Below are 10094 nucleotides of genomic sequence, written 5' to 3' on the forward strand. Positions count from 1 at the left end.
TGGATTGGTTTCCTGACTTTAGTTCGCGTTTAAAACGGTTCGACCGGTGAAACAAAACCATTGGATGGATTTGATGTCTGGGATACTATAAGGTATGTAATCATTAGTTAAAAGCAATACATTGATTGATTACAAAGCTCAAACGTTCTAAGTATTGGTTTTACCATCACAGATGAGTCTTAATTGATATCTTTTATTTGGCACAAAAATGATATTTTGTATGACTTTTCATAACTTCGTTTCTTTCTGGTTACATGTTTAGCACTATATTAACCTCTTTCCATACTTAGATATGTTGTTTTTTATGTCCTTTAAAATATGTAGCACTGGGGCTGCCTCGCCGAGGAAGGAAATCCTCCATAACATTGATCCACTAAAGCCCAGTTCTCCGTTACAATCCTCCCACAAACTATATGGGGACATATTTAACACCTCGGTGTATGCAGCTCTTCGATCTGGAGACTGGAAGATATTGACAGGTTCTCAAGGTAAATGCGTGTTACGCTCTCTTTCCCTATTCAGAACGTTACGCCGTATCTACGTAAGCATGCTCATTTTGCGGAAAAGAGGTCAAACTCTTCAAATAGCTTTAGTAAAAATAGACTTTGATTAGACGTTATTACCCTTTTAATTTATCTATAAATCTCATTTCCCTCTCTTCTGTATACCACTTCTATACTTTGACTGCAATTACCCTCGGGCATGACATTGCGATAAAGAGCTACGGGCTACGAGGCGCGCATTTCAAACCTCCGGAAAAGTAAACCATCCGTCAGAATAGTTTAAGCTATTGAAGGAATCGATTCTGAGGTACCTTCACCAAGGCTGTGTAGTGAATTAAAATCTTTCCGGCCGTTTCCTTTAAATGTCGCATATCTACTGTGCGGTTTACGCTAGGGCCACCAAACTTTGTATCATTTCAGAAAATGTAAATAGCAAATATTTTAAGTGAAAACAGTAAGTTGAACATGTTTCGTGTTCCATGGCAAATGAATTCGAACAGGCATATGCTAATTCTGGTTTAAATTTTGTCCAACAACACTAGTCTATGACTTCCTATAAATTGGCTAATTTCGGTTTCAACAATCAACTTTAAAAATTTTTTGGCAAACACATCCTTTGAATTTGCTAGTTTAGTTTTTAACAATCAAGTTTTAGGATTTTCTTGTCAACCAAAACTTGTTTATGGCGTCCTATGAAATGCAACGTAGATTTAATGATTCAATATTCATAATCCATTTAATTTAATAACGGCAGCCGTATTAATCCTAGATCGTGATCTATAACAGATAGTTAACGCCATAATGTCGTCATATAACATAATATTGACACAAAAGATACCATGATTTTGTTTCCTATGTACGTCATTGTCTAAAAATTGGCGGTAAACAATAAGTAGTTAAGGTGTGAATTTAAAAAAGTTTGTTTGAAAAAATGCAAACTTTGCTGGAGTCAGTTTTGACCCCACAGGACCATGCATAAACTTTTTAGAATAACTCAATCAACATTGAAAAAAATCTTGGTAAAACATATGAGAAGTTTAAACACATATTTACAGACAAACTCAGGGGAGGAAATTTGAATTTGCTTTTGACCAGGATTGTAACAATATCACATATTGATATACTCCTGAGGTCAGTTTTGACCCAGTACGTTGGTTTGAGGGTTAAATGAAAGGCACATACTCCAAGCGGTTAAGCAATTAATCTGTGAAAATCATGTCTTTTACGTTGTTTATGTACAGTGTAGATTTATTTTGTATTTGGTACATGATGAATAAGAAGCTGTCGGTAATTCAAGTTTAGTACAAAGAAGCTTAATGACAATTTTCAGGATTTGACTTTTTAAAAAGCCATCATCAAGTTATTTAGGTGAAATTACCTGTCGTATCACAAACATTTGTTTCTAAAATATAAAAAGTGTTTATACTTAAGGAAGAATATTTTTTGTTTTTTTTTCAACCCTCTCCTAGATCGAGGTGGCTGGAAACACGAAGGTCCTTCTCACAACCTCTTTGACAAGCCGAATGATCCGCCTGAGAAAAGTATATGGCTGTTTAATATCCGCAGTGACCCAGAGGAAAAAAAAGATTTGTCAGACAGTCATCCTGGCATTGTGCAAGATATGCTGATTAAGTTAGCGGAATATAACAAGACCGCCGTTTCTCCATTTTGGCCCCCTCGCGACCTGAGAGCTAACCCTGCACTTCATGGAGACCTTTGGGGGCCATGGCTTTAATTAGATTTAAGTTAAGGGCTAATTTACTACACTTAAGATAAATGAGGGTAACAATACTCTCTTATACAATATAGAATGTTATCGAATAATATATCATGCCGTGTTGATTTGATTATATGGATGACTTCCAGATGCAAAAATTGACGGAAAATTCCAAAGAAACAATAAAATAAATCAGACAGTATATCGTACAAAACAGCTGCAACGTGAGCAAATATATGATGTATATTGCACAAAAAATGTCGAAAAACAATACTAAATTATGAAATACCAAGCAATGGTAATTCAAAGATGACGGAATAATATGTGAAAGCACTAAAAGCAGAATACATTGCTTGGTAAACCATACCCCTTGCATTTGTGAACACTTAAATTTCATGTTGAAGGGAAACATTTTATCCGCACGTTCACATCAGTATTGGAGTGCCAAGAGCCATATACTCAAATCAACATAGCCTTAGCAGCAAAAATACCTTTGTAATCCGTTCCATGTACATTGTAAACTTTCTGCCATGAAAATGGTGATGTTAAAGAAAAATTAAATCACTACAGCTGGAAATGTACTGTTACGTATCTTTACTTCTCTTTTTTTAAATAGAAGCAGAAAAAGTTTAAAATCTAACATAAGTGAACCTGATTCAGGTAGTCAAAAGCTACAAAGTATACCAAAGTCTACAAAAAGTATTAATTACAGGATACGATATAGCAAGCTTTAAAAACGTTACATAACATTTTCTCAATCTATAGAACCGGTACGGATACAAAAGTAGTATTCTATCATTTTGGGCTAAATGTTTAGATAACTTTAAAAAGTTTTAACCCTTATCTGACGGGGGGTTAACGGGCCACCTTTTCTGTTCAACGATTGTATTGTTAACTCTATTTCTTCCCACAAACCTATTGGAGTCACATTAAGCTTTGAAATGACATGGGAATCCAAAATCAACAGCATATTGTCTAAAATTTCCAAAAGCTTAACTACTTTGACAGGCTTGAAATTTAAACTTCCTCGTAATGTTTTGGAAATGTTGTTCATACTATTTATTCGTCCTTGCTTTAAATATATGGTGATGTTGTTTTGCACATGTGAAGAATCCCAAATTTTAGAAAGAATACAATACCACTGCTCTATCACTGATTCAGCCGCTGTCAAAGGATGTTCGTATTCTTCAGCTTGCAAGGAACTTGGTTCTGTGACCATATCGTACAAAAGGCACATTTATGCACTTTTGATGTGTTTTTTTTTTAATTATTCATGAAGCTCATAGCTACTTGTCTGATCTACTTCCCTAAATCATCTCTTTAAGATGTTAGCATGGCCTTAGTAACAAGATCAATCTAATTTCACCGAACGCTTCAATATTGTTGGCAACAGTTAACTAAAAAGAGAGTAATTTTTACAGTTTGGGTATTGCCATTTAAACGTGTTTATGAAATGCATACTTTGCAAAAATCAACTTTGGTCTTAACTATGGGATTTTAAGATTTCCCTGCTAAACCACAATGTCAAAGTCCAAGATGGCCGACAATATCATTAAAGATCCAATTTCTGTGCCCAGGGTCCTCAATAACCATAAAACTATATAGATGCTCCTTGCTGAGCTGTGTCAGGAGTTTTGAAAGCTGAATTGACCCTCTAGACCACATAAACTAATTAGAAGCCATGGGGAGTCCAGCCAGTGTCTGCTGCCAGGAACAAAGCATGGTATTACGAACGTTATTAGCATATTAACTGTCGGATTTGTTTGAAAAAATTTCTCCACTACTTGTCAACAAAATGCTGTCAAACAAAGGAAAATGACACATAAGCGTGCAAAGAGGGTTCCACGATTACAAGTTTTAATTGTAGACACACAAACGCCAATAGAAAGCTCATAACTGCTGTGAGAGAAATTCAAATTTGACAGGGACTAGTCTTTGTCGTTTGAAAACAAGGCACCGAATAGTTTCTGAAAGGTAAGGTACCAAATAGCAATGGTGTTGACAAAGGTAGAGAGCAAGACTTTGCAGAAAAGAGTGTAGATGTACTTCTACACCGAGTTTAAAGGAACAATAAATCTGGCCAACATTTTAAATTTTTAACACTGGTCTGATATGTCTTCCTTCAAACCTAATGTGGTATGGTGCCTTGCAGCACGCTTATGTGTCATTTTGCATTGTTAGGCAGTAATTTGTTGACAAGTAGTGGAGAAAATTTTTCAAACAAATCTGACAGTTAATCTTGATCTTGTTTTTGATAGCTCCTAGTTGATCTTGATTTTGCTGATGATCTTGCAGAACTAGCTTCTATGCATCACCAGTTTAAGGAAAAAACTAGTCTCCTTCATAAACATGCCAAACAAACTGGTCTGTACATCAATAAGAAAAAGACCCAAGTAATGTGTATTAACACACCTTCAGTGCCTACCATTTGTATTGATGGCGAGCATCTGAAGTGTGTGGAATACTTAACATATCTTGGCAGTGTTATGAGTTCCTTCAGTCGCCTCCGTGTTATTTGGAAATCCAAATCATTTAGCCTGAAAACCAAGCTCAGACTGTATAACAGCAATGTAAAGTCCGTCCTTCTGTATGGCTCTGAGTGCTGGAGAGTTACAAAGTCAGACATGAAGAAAGTTGATGTATTCCACAATAGTTGTCTGCGTAGTATATGTAACATCTACTGGCCAAATAAGATCAGTAATGAAGCGCTGTATAGAAAAACGAACACAAGACAGTTGTCTACAGAAATTGCCATCAGAAGACTGAAATGGTTGGGCCATGTTCTTCGGATGTCGGATGACCGTATCCCCAAAGTTGCTCTACATTGGGCCCCTGAGGGGAAGAGAAAACGGGGACGTCCTAAAACCACATGGAGACGTACTGTGGCTAAAGACCTAGCGGCCATTGGGACCTCCTGGGATGCTGCTCAGCCCCTAGCACAGAACAGAGCCCAGTGGAGGAAACTTATCACAGCCTTATGTCCCACATTGGATGAAGAGGATAAGTAAGTAAGTAAGTGGAGAAAATTTTTCAAACAAAAAATCTGACAGCTAATATGCTAATAACTTTCGTAATACAATCTCTTTGTTCCTGGCAGCAGACACTGGCTTGCCTCCCCATGGCTTCTCAGGGCTCGAAATACTGGGTGCAGGGGATCAGAGAAATTACACAATGTATTAAGGAAAAAAAAAACTTTTGCTGTTCCAGTTCTCGAACCTTCCTCAAGAGCCTGACAATTTATTCCTGGGTAGCTGGCAGCTGTTTCTTTGCAGGAACAGGGTCTGATGCATAGTCATGGTCAGCTGATGGTGCATATATTGACTTAGTAGTTCGACATTTAGTGCCAGTACTGTAACATCAATTAATTCTCTTTTATCACAGCTTGAACAACCTGTAACACTGAAGTACAATACAGGAAATTCCATGTGCTATAAGGAAAACCTGCAAAACCATCAACATTTCATAATGTATTGCATAATTTTCATTTTTTTAACTTTATATTTTTTTTACTTGTCAGTGAATAACAATTACTGTGTGTATGAGTTAATAACCTTTATCATTGCAACATAAATATAGTCAATTTGATCAGTACACAAATAAGATAAACTCTTACTCACTGGAACGCGTCTTTGGAGCGGGCCTCTCTGTCATCGGTTTTGTCCAGGGGAATACAGGTGGGATCGTTGTTGGGGAAATCTTTCTCCTTGAGTTGCACCGAGCAAATGCGTGTTGCAGCAGATATCTAGAATTGATAAAAGAACATGATGTCTATTGTTTGTGATCATAGCTCGGAATGACCAAGGTGACATTGTATATTTGGCAGCTTTAAATGCTGCAAACAAATCCCGACTGTTCTGGATTGTCTCTCACCAGTTCCATCCTTAGTCACTACCACTACCCAATGCATGAGACATTTGATCCGGTAAATATTTAGATTGTTTGTATAATGTATTGTCTCTGTGAATGAATACAAGGAAGACTAGCGGTGGACCCTAGGGTCCACCGCTAATGGTTATTCTAATAAAGTTTCAAAGTTTCAAAGTTTCTTGTACTTTAAGGTGTGTCTGACCTAAATAAGGCTCCAACTAGCATGAACAGAAGTGCTATAGTCAAACAGCTGTATCTCCAGTTTGGTACGGAGAAACAGCATGAGATTTTCTATACATATGAACAAGATAGAGTTGCTTTTGACTGTGCATTACATTTTGACACAAATTATATCATAATCATACAATTAAGCAATATCTTAGCCATATCATTTTACAGTTATTGGCAATTTCCTAAGTCTTGCGGTTAGTTTGGAGCAGTGGAAATTTAGAAGATGTAACGGCTATGGCGTGCTACAGAAATCGGCTTTGAAAAACATAATTTTTTATTTAGATTTTGAGAAAAGTTTGATTTTCATGATTTTAAAAGATTTTGGGGGGCTGCAAAGACTTTGGTGGTGAATATTTCAATACCAAAGCACAAAGTCGACTTTGTTTAAGCGGATACATATAGACAGTCTTAACGAGTCTCCACTGCTCATATTTGCAACTTTGTAGCTCATGAGGCAAGCTTTAGAAAATGATTTTATTCATAAAAATCCAGATTTTGTACAGTGTCTCCCAGTTGTCCCATCAATCACAGTCAATCACCCTGACAGCTTCATGATTATCAATGGATTTGTTTATTTAACACCTACATTCAAAGTCATTACTGGTGGTTACTTTTAATGTATGCATTGACTGGGAACAAAGAGACTAAAATACACATCTATTGTGCTATTACTCATTTAATCTCCTGCTTATAGCACACAAAGTTTTGCCCGCACGTAAAGTTCTACGGCGTGTCTGCGTGCTCCAAAATCCGTCGGAGCCCTATGATTTCGTACGGAGGCGGTACTTTATAAATATAAAACCACTTACGGATCCCAAAAAAATGCCCACATTTTAGCACATATTTGCATGTACGGCGGGTTGTGCTCTTGACTTGAGAAATGTGTTGGGTTCAGAGGTAAACTGCTTGAGTTGAGGGCTTGAGGCTCAAACAAAGATTATATTTAAAAGTGGGGTGGACTATGCAACAATTGTTCTAACATAGAATTATGCGCTTCAAGTGTTAATTTGCTTCGGTTCCTACCACAGACATATCTTTCCAAGCAAAGAGTTTTCAAACTGAAGATATTTAGACCATAACAATGCTGGCATAAAAGAAAACATTACTCATAAAGTCACAAATCAATCATGTGTGCAACAGCAAAATTTTTTGAGTATTTGCTTTGAGAGACCGTCAAACTAATCCTTCGCTTTGGTTTTGTTGTTTTTTTTTGGTAAAAAACAAACAAACTGAAAGGTGACATTATAGACAACCAATACACATCCTGCTTTCATTCTCAGACAGTCATTGTTAAAAGAACAATGCCCACCCAAGGACCCCATGTAACACCTGGCTTAGAAGAAGCGATGTTTAAGGTTTGTTTATACATAGAGCAGCTTGTATACAGACTTCCCTATACATTACTGGTTTGTTTTTGTTTTCTAAGATTTTTGCAAGATTTTAGACTCAAATTTGCAACAAGTTTGGCACTGTCCGCCATCTTTGTTTGGAAGGAAGGTTGCATTGGGAACGGCTCAACGGAGTGGGAAATAACACATCGATTTTCAAAGCAAATAGTGGAAAACTAAACAATGCTGTTTCAAAACTATTTCATGGTAAAAATTCTGTGAAAATAAGTTAAAAATCTGTTACAGTGGCCTCCATTGTGCAACATATTGCTACCTTTCACCCCCTTGATAGCAAAACAATGCGTGCAAGGCCTTGGGACAGCATGACAGGATGCCCAATTAGTTCTAAACTCATGCTAATGGTGGGCGGGAAGTAGCACCTCCCCCCTAGCACACCTTCACACCTTTTCGCCAGCACCTTGCTCATTTAACCCTATTCAGACCGGGCTTTTTTGGTCATCCCTGGACCGGGGGGGGGGCTTTTAAGGCCCTCCACTTCTAAGTCCTATAACTCTAAAACGACATGCCGTAGGGCCACCAAATTTTGAGGACATGATTTCGACATAATATCTAACAAGTATGTGACGTTTGACGTTACGTTGACGTAAGATGACGTAATTATGACGTCATCAATTTGATTACATTGGCCAAACCCATGAAAAATGGGTATTCTCAGAAAACTTCAAGTTATACTGCAAAAATGTAACAACAAGTGCAGATAACAGAATAATAATGTTTATTACGACTTGCGTTGCCAATAGCAACATCAATGACGTCAATATGACGTCATAAAATGACGTCATGCACATCTAAGATACGAGTTGGGCTCCGCCATATTATATCCACCACCTTGAATTTTTAAAAATACTTTTTTTGCAACAAATAATCACAAAGGGCAATGGAAATAGACTAAATTAATTCATTTAGATGGTTTTTGATGAAAAAATACCAGGTAGTTGCAAATTTTAAGGGATAATTAGCTTGTTTTTCTTGATCTGGCCATTCCGTCCGCCATCTTGGATTTTGGGCTGATGACGTCATCAAATTAGCATAATTTATGCATATATAATTATGAAAGATATGCTGAATAATATAAGATTTTATTTATGTAACAAAATGACAGTAATATAGCAAATAAATTTGAAAAATACATTGTTAGAACCAAAAATAGTGATTTTTGGCAAAACTGCCTGTCAACAAACGGTTGCCATGGCAACAAGAAAAAATGGAAAATTTGTCAAACTTCGTAGAATTGTTGCCAACAATATTTTAGGAAAACTCACTAAATTTGGTGGCTCTAGCGTAAGCCGTTCTGGCGTTATAGGACATCGAAGTTAGCGCGGGCCTCAAAAGCCCCCCCCCCCCCCCGGTCTGAATAGGGTTAATGAGGACATTAAAGGAATCGGCTAGGACATACCTTAAAGTACCGGAGTACCTTCTGCTCATAGACTCTTATAATGGTCACTACTTTCGTTCATTACTTACTTTTTAAAAATCTTGTAGTGGTCACCCATGTGTATTTGTTACCGTTCTCGTTCTTATATTCCTTGTATGACACGTTTTCTCTATATGTTTCTTCATCTTTAGATATTGTACTTTAGCGTTAGTTTTAAACCCTCAAGCACCCGACCTTTTTTTGCGACTAAAATGACCGTGTGGGGTCCAAACGGACCCCAAAATGTTTTGTTCATAAAATCTCAGTTCCAATTCCTATCGGTGATCATTGTACATACATTGCTTCGTCAATGTAAGAGGAATAGTTTGACATGTTAAGGTGTTGCTAATTCCACCTCATTATCATAATTTATGCAAAAGATCAGAAGGACCATCTTTTGCACTAAACCTATTCTGACCAGAGAGGGGAATTTTGAGGCCCTCAGCAACCTTTATGTCGCATAACTCATGAACGGCTAGGGCTAAAGCTACGAAACTTGGTTATATATCACAAAATATTGTTAGCAAAATTTTTTTGTCAATAAAGTAAATTTATCATTATTTGGGGTTGCCATGGCAACGGAATTATGACCGGCAATTTTGTTTGCCAAAATTTGCCAATTTCGATTTAAACAAGGTTTTCTTGGTAAACAATGCTTGTTTTCTAACAACAATAAAATTCTATGAAATTCAATGCTATTTTCATGATTCAAAATTTATAAATTGTGCTAATTTCATGACGTCATTAGTCAAAATCCAAGATGGCCGCCCTTATTAGCTTAATGACGGCATATTGTCGTCATATTATAGGGTGATGACACATAAGTTTTCATGAGGATTTAGTTTTACATGTTTATTATGCTCTGAAAGTTTGGTGGTGATACGATACGATACTGCAAAATGTACGCCTGGGGTCCAAACGGACCCCACTCGGGTGTTTGAGGGTTGATATAG

General features: G+C 37.0%; 1 protein-coding gene across 1 annotated transcript in view; it reads left to right on the plus strand.

The window, feature by feature from the left end:
- The window catches only part of LOC118422400 (arylsulfatase J-like), a 12553-nt gene extending 9752 nt beyond the window's left edge, over positions 1-2801 (plus strand). Inside the window, exons 7-9 of the mRNA XM_035829977.1 lie at positions 34-92; positions 325-488; positions 1973-2801. Of these exons, the coding sequence (XP_035685870.1) occupies positions 34-92; positions 325-488; positions 1973-2238 (489 nt within the window). The 3' untranslated portion in view covers positions 2239-2801. The remainder of the gene's footprint in view (positions 1-33; positions 93-324; positions 489-1972) is intronic.
- The last annotated feature ends 7293 nt before the right edge of the window (positions 2802-10094 follow it).

The sequence above is a fragment of the Branchiostoma floridae genome, chromosome 1 (assembly GCF_000003815.2).
Source record: "Branchiostoma floridae strain S238N-H82 chromosome 1, Bfl_VNyyK, whole genome shotgun sequence".
NCBI lineage: Eukaryota > Metazoa > Chordata > Leptocardii > Amphioxiformes > Branchiostomatidae > Branchiostoma > Branchiostoma floridae.